At 36.2% G+C, this 23,036-nt stretch overlaps 1 protein-coding gene across 5 annotated transcripts in view; it reads left to right on the top strand.

Annotated features, from left to right (window-relative positions):
• The window catches only part of NOL4 (nucleolar protein 4), a 431,144-nt gene that overhangs the window by 205,755 nt on the left and 202,353 nt on the right, over nucleotides 1–23,036 (top strand). For all 5 annotated transcript variants that reach the window (XM_043558563.1, XM_043558562.1, XM_043558566.1 and 2 more), the window contains one exon: nucleotides 5,811–6,094. In XM_043558563.1, coding sequence (XP_043414498.1) covers nucleotides 5,811–6,094 — 284 coding nt within the window. The remainder of the gene's footprint in view (nucleotides 1–5,810; nucleotides 6,095–23,036) is intronic.

Below are 23,036 nucleotides of genomic sequence, written 5' to 3'. Positions count from 1 at the left end.
ACACACACATCATACATACTGTCATAGGTTAATTCTCTTTAAAAAATATGTTTTAATCATTTATTTTTGAGAGAGAGAGAGAGAATGAGAGAGAGAGAGAGAGAGAGAGAGAGAGAGAGAGAGAGAGAGAAAAGGAGGGAGGGCAGAGAGACAATGGGAGACACAGAATCTGAAGCAGGCTCCAGGCTCTGCACTGCCAGCACAAAGCTCAATGCAGGGCTCCAGCTCAGGAACCACGATATCATGACCTAAGCTGAAGTCAGAGTCTTAACCAACTGAGCCACCCAGGCGCCCCATTGGTTAATTCTCTTTATATGGAGAGAGCTAACCATTGAATCTGGTTCTGATGCAACTGCTTCAACAAAAGACTTGTGATGACATTAGACATAATTGAAACAAATAGTATTTCTAGGGTCTGTACCAATTGGTGGAGGGAGTGGGAGTAGGGAAGGAGAAAGAAGAAAATGAACAGCTTGCCATTAGGGTTAGTGTCCCTGCACCTTACAGGCAAGAGTCGCAGCTGAGCTAACTTGGATGGCCCTCTCCACAACACTAAATCCATCCCAGCAAAACTAACCTCAAAGCAATGGAACCCAAACATCCATCGGCCTTCCTGATGTCACTGGATTGCCACACTACCTGTCATCACATTCCATGTTCTCTTCTGTTGCTAGGTACCCTGGGCACTCTTAATTTTTAAAGCTCCAGGTGCCGTTTTTTCCCTTGGTACTCACACATAGAGTTTTGGTTCCAATGCTATGGTGCCCAGGCTGAAATTTGAGAGAAGCACCATTGCTCTTGGCCTGTGAAGCTGAAGGCCATACCTACAGATCTCAGCACCGTACCCTCTGTGTAGCAGCTCTCGACCTGCATGCCAGCAGCCACTTAGGATGGAGCAAACTATGTTGGGTAAGGAAGCAGATTTCCCCTTGAGAGCAATAAACTGCTGTGAGTCGATTATGATAAATAGAGGAGTCTGAGATTTGTGGTTTCAAATTCTGGAAAAGTATCTTCAAGGAAGAGAAAATACAAATCGTTAATATGGTTATGAGAACCCAGCCCATAAAAAATGCTTCATTTAGTTTCAGTTTAATGTCTGCTCCCTCTTTCTGTTGAATTTTTCTGATATAGACATCAAAAACTTTGTTTCAAATTTTGATTGATAAAACAGTGGCATGTGACATTACTCGTTCTTTTACCATTTAAATGATAAAATGGTGTGAATATATATTATATACAAATAAGTAAACCATTCACTTGTTCTTTATGAAACATACCGATTTACTCAAGAATGAAATATGTAAAGCTGTGGAATTTAGTTACCTTGGTAACATCTGGAGTGAGGTACTCTGTCTAAAAATATTTTCTCCTTTATTGTTTATACTTTATACCAAATACATGACTTTTATTAAAAATTATCCTGAGGTAATAATGTTTATCTTATTTAAAATGTGAATAAATGGTACACTAGTTACTAAATATGTGTGATGATTTTAGATTAACGAAACAGTTGTAGCATGTTTATTTCTTAACAGTAATAGATGTTGGATTTGTTTTCTGCTAGTATCCATTTTGTGTATATAATACACTTTTAGGGTTATTCATTCTTTTAACATATTGACAAAATGTTTATTACATAAAATGTTTAGTATTTTAAGGGATTCTAGTGCACAAATGTTACATCACATTTTTCTTCATGAATTTAAGAACTGGACTTGACTATGTACATTCTGCTTTTCTTTGGACTTTCGTGGAAAGAAATAACTTAAATAATCCGAAATGATTTAGCATACTTTAGCATAGGATTTGACTTCACATAAAGAGCATGTGCAATTTTATGGGTTGCTTATATAAATCACACCCCTAATTCTTTATTTCAAAAACCTTCTATATTTCATGGTTAAAACAAAGAGAAGAAGAACGTTTTTGATTTTCTCAATAGCTGTGGAAAGTGATATGTCATGTTATTTATGACCAGTTTCTTAAATTCTCTTATGTATGTTTTCTCTCCCCATGAAGTCTTTTTTTGAATGGAAATGTACAAAGAGGAATTTATGAGTAGAATCTTGCCATTTGAATGTATTTTAACTTCTTCACAAAGCGGTTTTAGAAAAATTTTAAAATATCATTTTACTGAAAATTAAACTTAATACCCTTTGTTTTCATTTCACATTGGAGCTGGGGATCTGGGCTTCCTCCCAGACCCTTGTCTGCCCTACTCTCAGTCTTACTTGTTCTTTTCTTAGGATTTTTTGAGTCTCCTCTTGTTCTGCACTGTTGCTGCTTTGGTTTGGGCTTTCAGCAATGCTGAGTCAGTGGCTTATAGAGCTCTTAACGGTCCCACTTTTGTTGCCTTCATCCCGTTCTCCTCATCAGTCAGAGTAATCTCTTTAAAACACAATTTTGTTCATATCACTTCTGCATAAAATTGCTCCTATTCACTCCCAAGGTACGATCCACACTCTTAGTTCAACAAAACACATTCTCTGCCTCCCTTTCTTATTCTCTTGTTTGCACTCAGCACCCCAGCCTTACTTCCCATCTGCCCTGCACTTTCCCTCCTCTGAGGTGTTGTCCCTGCTGATCTCTAATTGGGAAACTCTCTCCCCCACCTTCATCACTGGGTTAAGGCTTACTCATCTTTTGGAATTTAGCTCATATGCCATCTTCTTTAGGAAAACTTCTGTGATGTGTTTACCCCTTGTTTTGGATCAAAGCCTTTTTCCTCTGCATTTTAGTTGCATGTTTGTTTGTTTTTTCTGTCTCTTTTAATTAGTTGTGAAATTACTGAAGACACAGTCTCTATTGGCCAAATAATTAATCCCCTTTTGGCCAAGCATAGGCATTCGATAAATGTTGAATGAATGAATGAACAGGTGAGTTATACCACTTCCTCAAATTTATATATTCGTTTCATGAATTTAATTGATTAGAAGGCATAAATTTTTCATTGCATCCTACAAAAATAAAGCACACTGGGGAATATTCAGAAATCAAAATATTACAAATATGAATATTATTACTCTTGTGTGTTCATATTTTTATGGCTTCATCAATAGACTTTCACTACAGGAAATAATCTAACACCTTTGCATTTCATAGTCCTTTAACGTTAATAGAAAATTCTTACCATAAATGCAAAGATGAAATTAAGAGAAATAGAATTTTCTTGTTTCATCTAAATTTTGTTTTTTACTCTAAGTAAATTGTTATTGATATGTTTTACTAAACAAGCTTATCATTTATTTTAAAGCCAGAAAATTTTGGTTAATTCTACTTCTTCCCCTTCCTCCCTGTTTTGTTTTTTTTTCTACAGTTATTTTATTTATTTTTAAATTTCTTTATTCAAATTCAAGTTAGTTAATTTACAGTGTAGTATTGGTTTCAGGAGTAGAACCCAGTGATTCATCACTTATGTATAACACCTAGTGCTGATCCCAACAAGTGCCCATCTTAATACCCATCACCCATAAGCCTGTCCCCTGACATCCCTTCCAGCAACCCTCGGTTTGTTCTCTGTATTTAAAAATCTCTTGTGGTTTGCCTCCCTCTCTGTTTTTATCTTATTTTATTTTTTCTTCTCTTCCCCTGTGTTTATGAGTTTTGTTTCTTACATTCCATCTGTAAGTGAATATCATGATATTTGTCTTTCTCTGACTGACTTTTTTCACTTAATACATTCTATCTAGTTCCATCCATGTTGTTGCAAATGGCAAGATTTCATTATTTTTTATTACCAGGTAATATTCCATTGTATATGTAGGCCACTTTTTTTTTTTATCCATTCATCAGTCAACGGACACTTGGGCTCTTTCCACAGTTTGGCTCTTGTTGATAGTGCTGCTATAAACATTGGGGTACATGTGTCCCTTCAAATCAGCATTTTTGTATCCTTTGGATAAATATCTAGTAGTGCAATTGTCAGGTCATAGGGGTAGATTTGTTTTTAATTTTTTGAGGAACTTCCATACTGTTTTCCAGAGTGGCTGCGCCACTTTGCATTCTCACCAATAGTGCAAAAGTGTGTTCATCCTCACGAACATCTGTTGTTTCTTGAGTTGTTAATTTTAGCCCTTCTGACAGGTGTGAGTTGGCATCTCATTGTGGTTTTGATTTGTATTTCCCTGATGATGAGTGATGTTGAGCATCTTTTCATGTATCTGTTGGCCATCTGGATGTCTTCTTTGGAAAAGTGTCTATTTATGTCTTCTGTCCGCTTCTTCACTGGATTATTTGTTTTTGGGTATTGATGTTGATAAGTTCTTTATAGATTTTGGATACTAAGCCTTATCAGATATGTCATTTACAAATATTTCTCCCATTAGGAAGGTTGCCTCTTAGTTTTGATGATTGCTTTCTTCGCTGTGCGGAAGCTTTTTATCTTGATGAAGTCCCAGTAGTTCATTTTTTGCTTTTGTTTCCCTTGCCTCCAGAGACATGTCTAGTAAGAAGTTGCTGTGGCCAAGGTCAAAGAGGTTGCTTCCTGTTTTCTCCTCTAGGATTTTGATGGTTTCCTATCTAAAATTTAAGTCTTTCATCCATTTTGAATTTATTTTTGTGTATCGTATAAGTAGTCCAGGTTCATTCTTCTGCACATCGCTGTCCAGTTTCCCCAGCACCATTTGCTGAAGAGACTGTCTTTTTTCCATTGGATATTCTTTTCTACTTTATTGGAGATTAGTTGGCCATACATTTGTGGGTCCATTTCTGGGTTCTCTATTCTGTTCCATTGATGTCTGTGTCTGTTTTTGTGTCAATACCATACTTTCCTGATGATTACAGGTTTGTAATACAGTTGGAGTCCAGATTTGTGATGCCTCCAGCTTTGTTTTTCAACATCACTTTAGCTGTTCGGGGTCTTTTCTGATCCCATACAAATTTTAGAATTGTTCGTTCTAGCTTTGTGAAGAATGCTGGTGTTATTTTGATAGGGATTGCATTGAGTGTGTAGATTGCTTTGGGTAGTATAGATATTTTAACAATATTTGTTCTTCTAATCCACGAACATAGAATGTTTTCCATTTCTTTGTGTTTTCTTCAGTTTCTTTCATAAGCTTTAAATCATATATATGTTGTAAATATTAGAGAGTATTAAAATATCCAGTGCCATACAGTTAAGAAGAAATTAATATTAACATTTGAGACTATATTTTTCACTATTCTCCCTCCCATATTCCACATTTCCCATATTCTAATCATTTCAACATATATTAAGCCAATTTTTTTTTTTGGTAATTTCTGTCTCTTCTAAATGTTTGCTATTGTAAGAAACACTTTTGTAAAGACCTTTTTACCTGCACAGCAATGCACACAATGATTGCTCTCTTTAGGTTTAAAAGTCCCAGAAGTGTAATGACTGGAGCAAAGGTGACGAGCTCTTTTAATGTGTTTGATGTGTAGTAAACACTCATAAAGCTTGAACCAACATATACCCTGCTAGCATATAGACAATGCTTTTATCAGAGAATTTTCACCAAATCTGGACATTGTCGCTTGAAAAACAAAAAAAAAATTCTGCAAAACAATGCACAGGTTTTCTTTGTTTAAATTTACTTTTCTTTGAGATTGCATTTGAGATTAAACTGTTTTCCCTACTTTATCTTTTTCTGACTTCATTTCTTCTTGTGCCTAAATGTGCCTACTAGATTACAAATAACAATGGCTGCTTCACAAGTTATTGCTAAGGATGAAACTACACAGGCTATGTAAAATCAGCACCATGGCAAGCATGTAATAGGAGCTCAGTAAATGTGAGTTGAAGTAGAAACCGAATGGCATGTTAATTAAAATCAAAATATTCTTTTCAACAGATGATTCTGCTGCAGAGAGCTTTAATGGCAATGAGACTCTGGGGCACAGTTCAATTGCTTCAGGGGGAACACACAGCAGGGATATGGGTGACTCCAATGGCGATGGCAAAACTGGGCTGGAGCAGGACGAGCAGCCACTGAACCTGAGTGACAGCCCCCTCTCTGCTCAGCTGACTTCGGAATACAGAATAGATGACCACAGCAGTAATGGAAAAAACAAATATAAGAATCTTCTGATTTCTGACCTCAAGATGGAACAAGAGACGAGAGAAAATGGAAGCAAGGTAAGGTCATGTTACGATTTTCAGAGATTTTGAGTTTGTCATGAAGGTCAGAAAGAAACATGTATTTACACAAGAGATGAAGATTATTTTCGCTAAAAATATTTCAAACAAATCCTAATAATACGCTGCCAAGACATTTAGAAGCATAGATATCATGTGTCCACATGAGCAATAATTTTCCCGAATAACAGTGAGCAGAATGAATAGTGTTTCGAGCAAAGCTGTTGGTGTTTTCATACATGATGAAATCACGTGATTTAATGTTTCTCCTTCATATAATCTTCTCATGGATCTGTCTCTGGGAGTTTGTGGAGCTCATACCTGAAAATATGGCCCCGAGAACACAATTACAGACCTTAAAAAGATCACTACCTAGTTTCTACTATATTGGATAGGTAGACACAGTAATAAAAGTTTCAATTAGACTCTCAAGTTTGCTTTAGAGACCCAGGGACTTCAGTTAGTAATTTACTCCCCATACCTGGGAGAAACGTAAGTGTCAGTGTTCTAGATGAAATATGCAGATTAAATAACTACTGCAACACATAATCTATCACACGCTGTATTATACAAAAGACACAAACATGTTTCAGACATGTCTAAATTTCTAGATGCTTTATAGCAAAATAAATTATAATCCTCCCCATTCCCAATTGATTTATTATTTTATTTTTATTTCTTGGTCCTTCTGTTTTTATCTCTTTATCTTCACACCTGTTTTCAGAAATACTGCCCATTCTTTTTTTGTTTTTATTTAAATTCCAGTTAATACACAGTGTAATATTTCAAGAGTACAATATAGTCATTCAACACTTCCATACATCACCTGGTGCTCATCACAGGTGCCCTCCTTAATCCCCATCACCTCTTTCACCCATCTTCCCCCCCACCTTCCCCTCTGTAACCGTCAGTTTGTCCTGATTGATTTAGTAAAAAAAAAATAAAGTTTACATTTCCACCGGTTTGAAATAATGCATGCTGGTGACTTTCGCTCTATAATTTTTCAAGGTATACTTTTGACCACATGAGGATTTTTATGGAATGTACATTTTGACTCCTTCCTCCCCTACCCTCTTATAACTTAGAGTTGAAGAACTGATCTTTTGACATAGCAAAATGTCTTAATTTGGATTAATTTGTGAATTTGCTGAGGCACTGTACTTCCTAAATTGGCTCCATTCAGATCCTCTTGCTTGCCTGAGGGTATGTTGTTTCATCCTCTTTTAAGCAAGTCACTATACATCATCAGACACTTAAACACTTCTGCCTGAGGGAGGCTGCCGCAACTTTTGCTGGGGTAAATGTGCAAATATTCTCCCCTATTGTTTAAAGCCAAATCACTCAAACACAAATGATTTTATATTCACTAGCCTGATCTGAATCAAAGTTACATTTTACAGAACAAAATAGCCTTTAAAATCTCAGGCCATCTGCAACATCCGTCCAGTCTTCATAAAAGTTAAATGATTATGAATGTCCTTTTTATGCTATGTATCTGTTGAATATTTTTCTAAAATTACTCAGTGGTTTGCTCTTCTGTTCCTTAACCCCTTATCCATTATAATGATAGGAACTATGCTCATTGGAAACACATTGTTCCACATTTTAAACAGTGAAGTTACTTTTCTACTCTATTAAAATGAAGTTGCGAAAAGCACAGATTGTTTGGGTTGTATGTGAGGAGTAAGATGAGAAGTGGGCCTGGGGAGGAGACCTCCCTAAGGAACCTAAAGTTTAATGGTTTGGTAAAGGAATAACAGTTCCAAGGGCTGACTGAGGAGTAGCCAGAGAGGCAGAAAAACAATCAGAGGGGTATAGTGAATGGAAGCTAAGGGTAGTATACCTTTCAAGAAAGAGTTGTCAGCTCTGATGGGCAATGCTGATATATCAAATAAGGTAAATACAGAAAATAATTGGATTTGTGTGAACAGTTTTGGAGCACTTTGAGAGCAGAATCCAGAGGGACTCTTTATTCGCTTCTTCAAAGATTGAAGGATATTAAATACCTGTCATACTTGCATTAATGGAGTAGGTAGCAGAGACAACTCAAAGAGAGGACTCTTTATTCATAAAACCTCTGATAAATAGTTTTGGTACAAAAGGGTGCATATACAGAGAAAAGTTTCTTAGTAAAACTATAGGCAAGTATCTATTTCTGTGTTAGAACATTGGGAATTCAAAGTAAGAAAATACTATTTCTATTGAAGTAATAAAGAGGGCTTCCTAGAGAAAGTGAATCTTGAACTTTGAAGGAAATGTAAGATTACCATTTTTTTTCAGAAGAGATCTCCTTTTGGACATTGTGAAGGCCCTGGAATGCACAGGAAAGATGAGTTGGTCTCACAGGTTAGGGAACCATTGCCTATTTGGAGCTAGGTAGGACTTAATAACATCGTACTTGAGGAAGAACACAGTATCATTATTCAAGATAGACTATTTGCCACCAATAAATTTATTCACTGAATATTTACTGAGGGACTCCTACCTGCAAGGCACTGTTGTAGGAAGCAAAAACATGGAAGTGAGCGAACTAGGGTCCTAGCCCCTCAAAAGCTTAAAGTCTATCAGGAAAGAGAGGCAAACCTCTGATTATTATCAGATTCCATAAGTAATATTATGGGCATATGGCAGGGTGAAGTGAGAGATGAAAAGTAGGACACCCATGGGACTATAATGTTCTTAAGGAAGACTTTGGAGAGAGGTTGATGCTAGGGATGAATGCAAAGTGTAAGTAGAAGCTAGTTAGACGGGGAGGATTATTTATGGTAGAACATGTTTGGAGGCATAGAACCACAGGAGAGCATACTTGTCATGGAGATTTGCAAGGAGCTTAGCATGGCCACAGTAGAGAATATGTGTGGAGAAATGGAGTATAGAGTGGCTCCATCAATAAGGGCTTTATAGGCTAGTTCAAGGACTTTGGACTGTATCCCATAGGTAAGCTTAGCATGATAAAGTTGTGGTCAGCTTGGAATTTTAGGAAGATTATCTTGTCTACGTAAACAGGGTAAACAGGATAGGGACTAGAAAGTATAAAAAAGACAAAAAACTGGTTATAAGCTATTGTGGCATTCCAGGAAGAAAGTGATGTAGGAATATATATATACATATACATACATATATATATATATGTATATGTATATATATATGAATATAGGAATATATAGATATAGATATAGATGATATAGATATAGATATAGATATAGATATAGATATAGATATAGATATAGATATAGATATAGATATAGATATAATAGGGCTCCATAGGTTGTATATTGTCAAACTCCTGGGAATGTCTTTCACATAGACTACAGTATGAATAGCCTCTTTATACATCCCAGTAGGATATAAATTCTATGACTATAAGAATGATACCTACCATGGGTGCCTGAGTGGCTCAGTCGGTTAACCAGCTGACTTCAGCTCGGGTCATGATCTCACGGTCAGTGGGTTTGAGCCCCATGTTGAGCTCTGTGCTGACAGCTCAGAGTCCGGAGCCTGCTTCGGATTCTGTCTCTCCCTCTCGCTTTCTCTGCCCCTCCCCCACTCACACTCTGTCTCTCTCTTTCTCTCAAAAATGAATAAATGTTAAAAAGAAATTGAAGAAAAGAATGATATCTACATTATTTACTGAGATGTGTCCAGCACCTGGCTTAATATCTGGTACATAGTAGCTTCTCAAATATTTTGAAGAAATGAAGTTTTATCGAATGTGGGAAGTGGAGCAGAGAACATTCTAGAATGACTCCAGGCTTATTGGCTTGGTTGCCTAGGTAGATGGTGATTCCATTTACCAAGATGCAAAAAGAGAAACATTTGAAGAAGTAGTTTTTTGATAAATAAGGTTTACCATGCCTATGCAGTATCCACTGGATATATTTAATAGGCATCAGGGATATATGTGTCAGCTCAGAAGAAATGTCCAGATTGGAGAAAGAAACACATGAAAGGTTTTAGAGCAGAAGTGCAGCTTAAAGCTGTTGTGGTTGACCGGATCACCTCAGAAGAGCATAGAGCGAGGAGAGGAGAGGATCAAAACATATCAACCTGGAGCATAGCACATCAAAAACAACATCAAAAACAAGTGGCATAAAAGGATCTTGTGGATGAACATAAAACCAAAGGAGAAAATGAAGGCAACCAGATAAGGAGATGTTTTAGAAGCCAACATGTGGGGCAATTTCAAAATTTATATGTAGCTAAAATGGAGTAACGGTTAGGTGAAGTGGTATAGGTCTAAACCCAGATGATACTCGGAAAGTTAATGCTAAGAGTTGAAGTCAGAACACATGGCACAAGAAGAAGCCGAATTAGTAGGGAAGTGGATTGGAGACATTTTTAGAGGCTGGATAGGAAAACTAAATCATTTTAATTGTAAAGGAGACTGTGCCTGGAATTTTGTTTTAGGAATTCTTCTTGCAATGCAAATTTGTATGCAGAGTGCCCTGGGTTCCTGGCTTTGGATCAATACTTGCTCTACCTGAGGCTATCTGGTGAACTTCATCCTAAAGGTTTATCACGCATATGTTCAGTTAGTACTACTACTTGTAGTCCTTAGAAATGTTCCAGTACTTTTGTACAAATTTATAAAGTGACAGTACCAATTTTTTCTTCCAGTATTTTTCAGTCTAGCCTCTGTTCTGCCTTGAAGGAATATTAAAGTTTAATTATATAGCATCTTTGAGAAGCGTAGATTGCTGTGAGTTTGATATTGACCTATTTTACAATTTTATTGTGAATAATACCAAACAAAAATAATTACAAAGCATTTAAAAACCTGAACACTGAATAGAAATGCTTAAAAAGAATAGCCGAGCTGGACTATGCCATTTACTGATTGCTTATTATTATGCAAATTCAGTCACTAGACTTACAAATCTTATTAACCAATCTAAAGAATAAATACATTGCATTGAAAACTTTTAGGTGATATATATTTTCTGCTTGCAGATGCCCATATTTTTAGAGGACAACAAGTAACATTAGAACTCAGAAGGAAGTAGAAATGCTGATTAAAGCCTTGGAAAATGAGACTCATGAGGAAGTGTCAAGGAACAATTTAGATAGGGAAAGACAGGCTAAGAAGACACAAATTTGGATATAAATATGTTTAAAATTATTAAGTGAGAATAAAAACAAAACTTGAACTCTAATGGAGAGAAATATGTAACTTAAAAACACTATCATTGACTTTTGTTTTGTTTTTTTCTCTTTTTTCTTTTAGTATTTGTGACCTAGCTGAATTATACTTAATATGGTAAAATATTCTGCATCAACCTCCCCAAAGAATAATATTTCAAGTAGTAACTGTGGTAGGAGGGTGATTATTATTTGAAGGTTAATGTGTCACTGTGGATACTGCATATTAGGTTTGGTTTTGGGCTCAGTTCCCAAGACCCTTCAATCTTCACTTTATTAAAATAATATTTTTTCCCCAAAATGGTCCATGTGACATTTTTTCAATGAATCTTTAAGTTCTTACCAAAATGGATATTACCATTCAAATTAAAGTTTATAAAATATTTATCATAATTACCATTAATAATTGCTATGCAATTTTATTTAGGCATGATGAATGGAAGTAGCACATTTTTTGAAATATCTCTTTGTAATATTTAGGTGTAATGAGATTGCCTTTTTTTTTTTTTCAACTTTTTTTATTTATTTTTGGGACAGAGAGAGACAGAGCATGAACGGGGGAGGGGCAGAGAGAGAGGGAGACATAGAATCGGAAACAGGCTCCAGGCTCTGAGCCATCAGCCCAGAGCCCGACGCGGGGCTCGAACTCACGGACCGTGAGATCATGACCTGGCTGAAGTCGGACGCTTAACCGACTGCGCCACCCAGGCGCCCCGAGATTGCCTTTTAAAGCATAAGAGCCATGGATTTACTTTTGGAACAGTATTATCTTGGTCTTTGTTGTGTAAGTATTCCAGCTTGTTGTTGCTTTAATTTGATGATTTTCAATATCTCGCTTCTTGGTTGTTGTATAAAGATTTGGGCACAGACCTTCCTCAGAGTAGAAACAGCAGTATGTATTCAACAAATGTTCCTCATATATGCTAGGAACTGTCCTGGGTGCTAAAAAAACCCCACAAAAAAACCACAAAAGGTCTCTGTCATTAAGAACTCAACAGAAAGGTAGACACAGAAGTAAATAAGTGTGTTATAATACAGAAATTAATTGATATGTAGATGTGCCTTCTAGGCTTACTAACTATGTCTTGGAAAGTTTCCCCAGTTAATTTTTAATGGTTACATAGGAGACAGCTACTTGTTGAAAAGGGAGTAGGAAATTCTCAAAGAACACACCATTAAATTAAGACCTAGAAATGTTGAGGACTGAAGTGGTGAGAGAGAAGTCCAGAGAGGTAGTTCAGGGCATCAGATGAGAGTAGGCTATAGATACACTGTTAAAGTTTGAACTTCACTCTATAGTTGACGGAACTTCCTAGGATGTAGGCTAGGAAAATATCATGGTCAGATTGTGTTTTGGGGTAGATCATTGTGGCATCTTTGTTACAAGATGACTTGAAGTGGCATGGAAAGGGAAGAAGCTGCTAACAGGATGAGGTACTGCCATAGTGAGGTGATGGTAGGGATGGGAAAGAGAGCAAAGACTTAAGAGATATTTAGAATGTTAAATGGGTGGAATTGGGAGTTTGATTAGGCAAGTGATGGAGGGCATGAAAGAAACTAAGAGCCAGAAAACAACCGATATATCAGTTCTGATATTTGGATGTCACGTCAACTCTAACAATGATGAACACTTGTGTAATGTTTCATATTGATAACTCAGACTAACTCCGTGTGGTAAGGAGAGAAAGTATAATTATCAGCCTTACTTAAACATAAGGGCATAAAATCCAATGGATGCTAAGCTATTTAATATTAATTATGCAGTTAGTTAAGTGATAGAGCCTGCTATTGAACCTAGGTCTTCTGACTTTGCAGCCTTGTGCTTTTCACTATACCCACACACTGGTTGATGTTTGTAGGACTAGTTACTCTATGGACCATATAGTGACTATGTTAAGCAAGCTATCCAGAAAGGCAGATATTTAAAGCAATTAGTGGATAATTCCTTGGTAAGTGGCACATATTTACAGTGGCATTTATTGTACAGATATTTGTTTTGCTCTTCTATATGGATTATTTTACAAAATAAAAACAATATACTAGGTGCCTCTATTGGAAAACTAAGCATGTAGCCATTTGTTGCTTTCATGCACAAAGGTAAATAAATGGATAGTAGTGGGTCCTTAAAAGCCCTAAGGTAAATTTTAGACTTACTTTTTTTACTGCCAATTTAAAATGACGTCTTCATGTATTTTACCTAGAGACATATATATATATATATACATATATATATATGTATATATATATGTATATATATATGTATATATATAGAGAGTATGTATGTGTTTCATATTTTACATGAGTTACATGGGCTTCATTTCTTCTCATTATTGGACACATTTTTTCCTTCTGTCCTTAGTGGATCTTTTTTTAAATCAAAAGATATACAAGAAGAATATAATATCATATGATTTTTTGTAGTGTCTATCATATTTTCAACCTAAATTTAAATGTGTATAGTGCTTTTGCACTATATAAAATATAGTATATTATGTATACCATGTAAAATATATGTAAAATATATACATATATTAAAAATATGTGCCTTATTCAGGAACTGTTAAATTAACTCTCTGTAGAATAATATAATTTTTCAAACTGCTTCATTTTATAGATGAAGCAATTGAAACTCATTCAAGTGACTCCTAACACGCAAATCAGTGTCCTTCTGAATCATTATGCTGTCATGGTTACCAGTGAATATGCTTATATTCTTGTTATGTTATTAAGGAAGAGAAAGGGTAAAGTCAACATATGTGAATATCTATGCATGATCCAGTCTATGTTTGCTCATTTCACATTTGTTATGTTAACAGAATGAAGAAGACAAGGGGCTTATAAAATTTATACCCTGAAATGTGCAAAGAGTCGTTGATTTTAATTCCCCATATGCAGCAAAATATACATTTTAGGTTCCTTTTTATTTTTTTTATTTATTTATTTTTTAATTTTTTAATGTTTATTTTTGAGAGAGAGACAGAGCACGAGCAGGGGAGGGGCAGAGAGAGAGGGAGACACAGAATCAGAAGCAGGCTCCAGGCTCCGAGCCATCAGCCCAGGGCCCGACGCGGGGCTGGAACTTGCGGACCGTGAGATCGTGACCTGAGCTGAAGTCGGATGCTTAACCGACTGAGCCACCCAGGCGCCCCTAGGTTCCTTTTTAAACGTATGAGTTCATTTGGTTCAATACAAAATTTCAACTGATCCTTCAGCCATCAATGCTATGTATTGATAAGTAATCTGGTTAGAGTAATATGCGACATTTTTGGCCAAAATACAAAACAATGAAAACTGACCAACTATTGTCTTTGTCTTTATTTAATGATTAATCAATAGCTCAAAAAGAAATAGGAATTGTATCTTGTATGCTTTTGTGTTCAATGTTTTTTTGGTTAGGGGGTGGGTCTTTTGTTTTGTATGTGTGTTTGTTTTATATTTGTATTCTGTCATTTGGAATAAGATACAAGGGTTAAAAATATCATTAGGTCCATGGGTATTTTGAGAATGGTAGAGGAACTCTGAGAGAGCTATAGTTAATATACCCATAAGTAATTCATACGTGTCTCAGAATAGTTGGTATTACCGAGACTCATTGAGACACTGATATTGACCCAAATTTGGTGAAAGAAGAAAAGAAGAAAATCAATACCAGAGACCAAGAGTAATACATTCTAATTTGCCTCAATATAATAAATTTACATTGTTTTTGTTAATATTAAATATGTGATGAATATTAAAGTATATTCCTGAAAGCAGTTATCTGTAATCTTGTTATTAGTATGATTTAAAAAAATATTGTGAAATGGAGATCTTGGGTTTATTTGGAGTCAAAAGGATAAGATGGAGGAGAGTTTAAAGAAAAGGATTAAGTAATAAAAAGTCATAAACTTTCGTCCCAAGGAATAATAATGAAAAGTAACCTTACTGAGTTCTTACTATGTATCAGGCACTATTCTAAAACTTACTCATGTAGCCCTCATATAACCCAATGGACTTAGCTCTGTTATTATTCCCATTTTTACAGATGGGAGAACTAAGACCCAATGATATTATGATTATGATTACACTAATAATTTCTAGAATTTGGACTTAAACCCCCCAAAGTTTGGCCCACATTTCAGCCATGCAATTTAAGTTGAGATCATGGGGAAAGGCCTGAAAATGAGCAACAGCAAATTTAACTTGATGCTGAGACCCCCAGCTGCTATTTTATGGCTCATAATTACTCCTTGATCAGAAGCCACTCTGATCAACTCTGTGACTTGGAGCAAGTCTTTACCTTATAAGCCTGAATACTTCATTAGTTACAGTGGGATAATAATACTTAACCTATAGGCAATTGGGGCAATCAAATAAGACTGTATGCATTTTCATATAAGTAGATAATAAATGGAATTGCTCTAGTGGTTGTTATTGCCTGAGTTTGGGGCTTAGCTGAGTCTTGCAAAAATGTTTTCAACTCATAATATTTATTTGGGAAGTTGAATGTCCATTTTTAATAGCCTACCAAGTACTTACTGAGACTGGCAATTTGGAGAAGCATATTACTTTATTTCATCTAGTAAATACTACTGTCTTTTATTCCTCTCTTTATCCCTTCTTCCTTCCTTATTTCCTTTTAGTTACACCTGTTTTCCAGGAGTCTGGAATATATAATATATTCCCAGAGGTGTTTTATAGGCATTTATTCTAGGACCTATTTCTGTGAATATATAACAGGTACTCATAGAAATAGATCCTAGATTCCTTGCAATTTCTGCTTGTTAAAATCTTCCTGACCCTGTTGGAATCTGTCCAACTCAAATGCCACTTCCTTTATAGCATCTATCTTGATTACCTCAGCTGGGGGTGGGGCGGGCAGGGAACATCTTTTTTTTTTTTTCTTGAAATCCTAGGGAAAAAGATCCATGAGGAATAAGGACAAGGTGGCTTGATGGTAAATTGTACAAGTGTTGGATTTTATGGTCACACCCTAAAGTGATTTACATGCATAAAGCTTACTCCTTACAAAATGTTTGTTGAACAAAAATATGCAATGATGTGGGAATACATCATATTGATCTCATCTCACCCATTTTCTTATACCAACACTTTCTTCACATTGCCACCTGACTTCCCCCAACTTCCCACTATGTAGCTGACTCTTAACTTAATCTGGAATATGAATAATATCCCAGGTAATAGGTATATAATCTTATTTCTCTTGGCTTTAGATTCTCGTTTGAGTATTTCACCATAAATAGTGACTTAATTGAATATAATACTAAAAACAAACAACAAAAGCAAAAATCAACAAATGGGGTTGTGTCAAATTTTAAAACTTCTGGACCACAAAGGAGACAACCAAAATGAAAAGGCAACCTAGAGAATGGGAGAAAAAATTTTCAAACCTTATATTGGTAAAAGGTTAATATCCAAAATATATGAAGAGTGCATAACAACTCAGTAACAAAAAGCATCAGATTTAAAAGGGGGAGAGTAACTAAATAGGCATATTTCCAAAGAAGTCATCCAAATGGCCAACAAGTACATGAAAGATGCTCAACATCACTTATCATTGGGAAAATGGAAATCAAAACCACATTGATATATTATCACACACCTGTTAGAATGCCTATCATCAAGAAGACAAAAGATTAGAAGTATTGGAGAGGGTATGGAGAAAAAGGAACCCTTGTACAATGTTGGTGGGAATGTAAATTGGTTCAGCCACTATAGAAAATAATATGAGAGTTTTTCAAAAAAATTAAAAATAGATCAGGAATTCCAGTATTAATCAGGAATTAATCAGGATCAGTATTAATCAGGAATTCCACTTCTAGGTATGTATCTACAAGAAATGAAAACAGGGTGTCACAAAGATATACTCCCAAGTTTATTACAGCATTATTCACAACCTAAGTGCATATCAATTGATGAATAGAAAAATAGGATGTGATATATACAGATGAATATAAATATATATGAATATATAAATATATAGGATGAATGGATAAATAGGATATGAGCATATATATAATATCCTCTATATATTAATTATATATACATATATATAAAATATTATTCACCCATGAGAAAGGACATTTTGCTGTTTGCAATTTGGATGGAACTTGAGGACATTATGCTAAGTGAGATAAGTCAGACAAATACTATGATATATCACTTACATGTGGGATCTAAAAAAAATTTAGAATTCCAAACTTGTAAAAACAGAAAATAAGATGGTGTTTACCAGCGGTGGGGGTTGGACAATGGGACAGATGTTGTTTCAGGGTACAAATTTGCAACAAGTAGTAAATAAGTCTTAGAGATCTAATGTATAGTATAGTGAATATAGACAATACAATCATATTATAATAATCAAACTTGCTGAGAGATTTGGTCTTAATTATTACCATCACTGAAAAGTAATGATAATTATGCAGTAGGATAGAGGTGCTAATTGTTGCTATAATGGCAATCATTTTGCTATATATGAATGTATCAAATTAACATGTATACACCTTAAATTTACACAACGTTATATGTCAAATATATTTCAATTAACAAAAAACCAGCGACTTGATTGGATTTCCAATATGGTAATTAATGAGGATAGCATCATTGCAGACAGGTAAAGGAGATACTTGGAGGTTTATGAGGTCTTGTGATTCTCACATGTGCGCACTAAATATAAAGACAATTGATTGTTTTTAAATTGGTTTCACTTTGGTGTTTCAGACAATATTTTGAAGACTTAATTTTCTTAGAGTAGTTTTAGGTCCACAGAAAAATTCAGAGGAAGGTACAGAAACTCCCCATATGTGCCTTGCTCCCACACATGCATACCCTTCCCCAGTAACATTCCCTACCAGAGTAGTACATTTATAAAAATTGATGATTCTATACCGATACCATCATAATCACCCAAAGTCCATAGTTTACCTTAGGGCTCACTCTTGGTATTGTACATTATATGGTTTTGGACAAATGTATAGTGACATGTGTACATCACTGTGGTGTCACAAAGAGAGCTTTCACTACCTTTAAAAATCCTCTGTGCTCCCCCTATTTATCCTTTAACCAGTTTAAAGCAAAATTAAAAAATTAATGTTTATTTCTGAGACAGAGGGAGACAAAGCAGGAGTGGGGGAGGGACAGAGAGAGCGGGAGACAGAATCCAAAGCAGGCTCCAGGCTCTGAGCTGTCAGCACAGAGCCCGACGTGGGGCTCACAGTATCACAGACTGTGAGATCATGACCTGAGTCCAAGTCGGATGTCCAACCGACTGAGCCACCCAGACGCCCCAAAAGCAAATTTTTAAAGACCAAAATTAACCAGTGATACTTATTTCTACATTTTTATGAAGTGAGATAATATTCCTAGTGTTAGCCTTCTCATCAGAGATGCCTCTGTAACACTGAAAAGCTCAACAAAACTAGTATTATTTGAGGAAATCACCTCTGGGTCAGAGTTGTCCCACTCATCAACTGTTCCTCAGTTCCTGTATAAGCAGGGTTCCTGCCAGTGACTGTGGGTGCTATAGACTTGCTTCTGAAAGAGCTACCACATAAACAAAAACAAAAGGTAAAAATAGATGAATGTCAATCATTATGTACAAAACTGTTGGCAAAAACACAAAGTAGGAAATTAAAGATGGTTTCAGAGAGGAAAGAGTTTGCGTGAACCCAAAGAATAAGGATAGTCATGATGAGAGAAGTTTGAGGAGGTGCAAAGGGAAGAATAAAGTCACAAATGTAAGAAGTTCACCAAAATGACCTAGAAGCAAATAGCCATGGGTTTGGATGGACTAAGAGTACATAAAAGCATATTGGGGGGGGGGGATATTTTCCAGGGCCAGTCCTGATACACTACTTGATTTATGTCCTTGAGCATGGAGAACCATGGAAAGTTATAAGCATGAGAGTCATGCAGCGACCATGATCTTGGGCAGGAGGATGGATGGATGTTTCAGCACTTCATGGAATAGTTTGAGGATATGAGAGACCGGAGGTCCAGAGAACTTTTCCAAGGGCAGGAGTTTGGATGGATGTTTCAGCACTTCATGGAATAGTTTGAGGATACGAGAGACCGGAGGTCCGGAGAAATTTTCCAAGGGAGAGGTACAAGCAGTGCCAGTTTTTTTTGAGTTTACAGAGTTTCAGATGTTAGAGGGTCAGTTAGGCATGAATGGATGACAGGTGGAAATGTGAAGCCAACAGAGAGGAGAAAGACTAAGGAAGAAAGAAGCAGGTGTCACCTGCTGTGTAAACAGGAAGCCAGGCAGGAAGTGGCCAGCCAGCAGACCCAAGCTTTTCTCTATTGGCTGAAAGAAGAGAAAGCAGTGAGGACGGATGGATGTGAAACTGACAGAGAGGCAGAAAACAGAGAACCTGGCTCATCCAGTCCCAGAGTACAAGAAAGGGTGGTGATGGATCATTTTGGGTATAGAGGAGAAGGAAAAATGAAAGAAACCTTTGACTTGGATGTCCCCGGAGACCATCCAGAAGGCAGTTTCACTTGAGTGGTGAGAACAAAAGCACATTTCAAGGAACTGAGGGATGATTCAATACATGGTTTCCTCAGAAAAAGACATGTATAGTAAAACAGTTCATTGGCTTTGTGTGCTTTTTTAAAAAATTCAAGGTGGTTACAGTAATAGTATTATGGAAATTAAATATAAGTTTAAATTGATATTAACACAGTATCTTAACACTGACTTTTCATCTGAATTTAGGAAATAATTTTGGGTACCAATTACATACTGAACACCGGGAATAAAGAAATGTAAAGAGGTTGGTGCTCCAGGAGCATCCAGAGGGAGACATTAAACACATTACAGTGTGACAGTCCACCATGTGCAGTCATTTAGGATTGTAAACAAGCCACATGTATAAGAGAATGACTCACTTTATTGAGATGAGTGGCAGGAATGAAAGTTTGGGGGGAACAGAAAAGATTTTTTTTTTCTGAAAAAAATCTCGCCTTACCTGGATCTTAAAAGAAAAATAGTTTCCAACCAGAAAAGGGAAGAAAGATGGTTCAGATCTCTGCAACTGACTAAATTGGGTGGGTTCAAAGAAATTAACTCAAATTTAGCTCAGTTTACTAACTCATAAAGTGAGGGAGTCATCTTTATTGCTAACGATCCTTTGTTTAGTCATCAACAAGTATTTGCTATTTACTCTGTGCCAAGCCCTGAGTTAAGTGCTAGGCATTTGGCAAATGCAATGAGAATCAAGTGGGAAAAAAACCTATTACAAAATATTTTATTTGGCCTCAGGACAAAATGAAAAGGATCTGTCATTATTCGTAATAGGAATGTAAGTGAATGAAACAATGCAGGAAGTTAAGGAAATGATAAGCAGCCAGTGGTGCTAAAGAATAGGAAGAATGTATTGTACACCTGAGATGATAGGTGGTTGGGCTGAGCGTCGGACCAGAGGAGAGGCAGGAAAGAGATGAGATAGGAGCCAGATCATGAAGGATCTCTGAAGGGTTTGAACTTTATATTACAGGGAAAGGGAACAAGAAGAGGATTTTTCAGCAGGGACAAGATGTGATTCCATTTGCATTTTAGAAGACCAAATAGTATGCTCTTCTAATTCACTAAGGTGTTTAATATGATCGAAGTACTAGATTTGCAAAGTTGATAAGTAATATTGATTCTATCTGTTGAACGAGCATGTGCTGAGGATATGCTGTTTGCCAGGCATCATTATGAGCTCTGAGGATGCAGAAATGAATAAAATGCGTTCTGCTCTGAAAGAAATCCAGCCCATTGAGTGAGGCAGTTGTATACATAGATTATTGCCTATAGTAGAACACATGCAATAATAAAGATATGTGCTGGGCATGAAAGTTTCACAACACTGGAAAACATCAATAAAGACCAAAAGATAATCATATACTTTAACATTTGTTTGTAAGAAGTTCACAAATGGGTAGATTTCAAAAATGCCAAAAGAAAAATGTAAATTAAACTTATTTCTGCACCTCCTGAAAAAAATAATATTATGCAGGGACACAGAGAATGAGTATGACCGAGTTTTCTTGGAACTCCCCTTTTTGGAGAATAGGGATAATGTTTACTCCCATAGTATTTTACATAGGTTTGATAAATATAATTAAAGAATGTCTGTCTACGTTAGGAAGGACTGATTCCAGGTTTTGACCTGAAATACAAAGCATGGTCATTTCAAACATTAATTTTAATAAAGTGACAGTTGCTTCTTAATGAAATTTTCATTAAGGAACCATGTTCCCAAGTCATGTAGTAACTTTTAATGAGTGAGAAAGTAAATGGGGATTGATTTACTATTTACTATTTGTACTGGTAGTTCTTATTCAACACTTATATTGGAGCTTATATTTAATATTACATTTTTTAAATCTGTTTTCCATTTTATACATCATTTACCATTTATTGATCCCCTCCTGTCAGCCAAGTATTATGTTGACAGTTATAAATGCAAGGGTGAAAAAGACAGAGGTGGTCCCTGTTTCTCAGAGGCTGGTTGGGTCAGGTTGTTCATGAGAGAGAAGTTGGAGGCAGGATAAGAGGACATGCTGAAGTAAGAGCACTAGGAGAGACATGGATTGGGATTTGGGGAGTCAGGACCTCCTTTGTGGAAGAAATAAACATCTAAGTAAGAAACTGAAGAATAAGTAGGAGCTAGACAAAAGAGAAGCCTTGTATTCTGTGCTGAAGGACTGGTTCCAGGCAGAGACTTAGAGGAAGACAGAGCATGGCAGGTTTGAGGAGCTAAAAGAACTTCAGTATGACAGGATTTTGGAGTGTAGGGGGACATAGTGGTAGAGATAAGTCTGAAAAAGTAAACGGCCATATTTCAAAATCTTTTGTAAATTACGTTTATTAATTTGGACAGTGTCACTATAGAAGTCATTAATTGGGCTAAGATCTTCATTTTTAGGATATGTTAGTCTGTTGAGTCTGAACCTGGATGAACCAAGGTAGAATCAAGATAATCTCCACTACCTTTGAAATAATCTAAGGAAGTGATTTTGGTGACCTGGTTTCTATCATGAGGACCTGGGTGGATGGTAGGGCACATCACTAAAGTAGGTCTCTGTGTAGATGTTGCTGTCCCCACAAAGCTGTTTGACATCCATTTTTGGGATATTTGCCTTTCCTAGTTCATGCTCCCATAACACTCTTGGTTCCTCCTCCTCCAGTGCCTAAGAAGTATGTTTAAATTTCAGCATTAGTGCTTAACACTCCCTCTGATGAAACCTGAGTTCCAGCCATTTTAATACTGTGTTTGAACATGAACTTCCTTCACTCAGAATATTCACTGTGTCTGCTTTCCTCATTCTACCCAATTTCAGCTCCCCAATTGCCCCCCCAACCCTGCGCACGCGCGCGCGTGCGCACATACACACACACACACACACACACACACACACACACGCACACACCTTTGACCTGGTGTACATCTATTACCTATGACTGGTTCAGGTATGTGAAATCTTCCCTGATAATAATGACTGTAACTAGCTTCTTCTGTCACTTAGAACTGGTATATAGTTCTATACAAATTACATTAGATTCTGAATATAGGTTGTATATTTTTCTCCTATGTTGAACCAGAGAGGAAATGTACAATAAAACCTTGGTTTATGAGCATAATTCATTCTGGTAACATGCTTATAATCCAAAGCACTCATATATCAAAGCGAATTTCAAGAACCATTGGCTCAGTTGTGATCATGTGACATTCTGCTACTTGTTATGCAATACATCACTTGCTTATCAAATCAAGATTTATTAGAACTGTTTTCTAGTCTTGTGGAACACTTGCAT

The sequence above is a fragment of the Prionailurus bengalensis genome, chromosome D3 (assembly GCF_016509475.1).
Source record: "Prionailurus bengalensis isolate Pbe53 chromosome D3, Fcat_Pben_1.1_paternal_pri, whole genome shotgun sequence".
NCBI classification, from domain to species: Eukaryota; Metazoa; Chordata; class Mammalia; order Carnivora; family Felidae; genus Prionailurus; species Prionailurus bengalensis.
The sequence above is the reverse complement of the archived record's forward strand: the minus strand, read 5'-3'. Positions and strand labels throughout refer to the sequence as shown.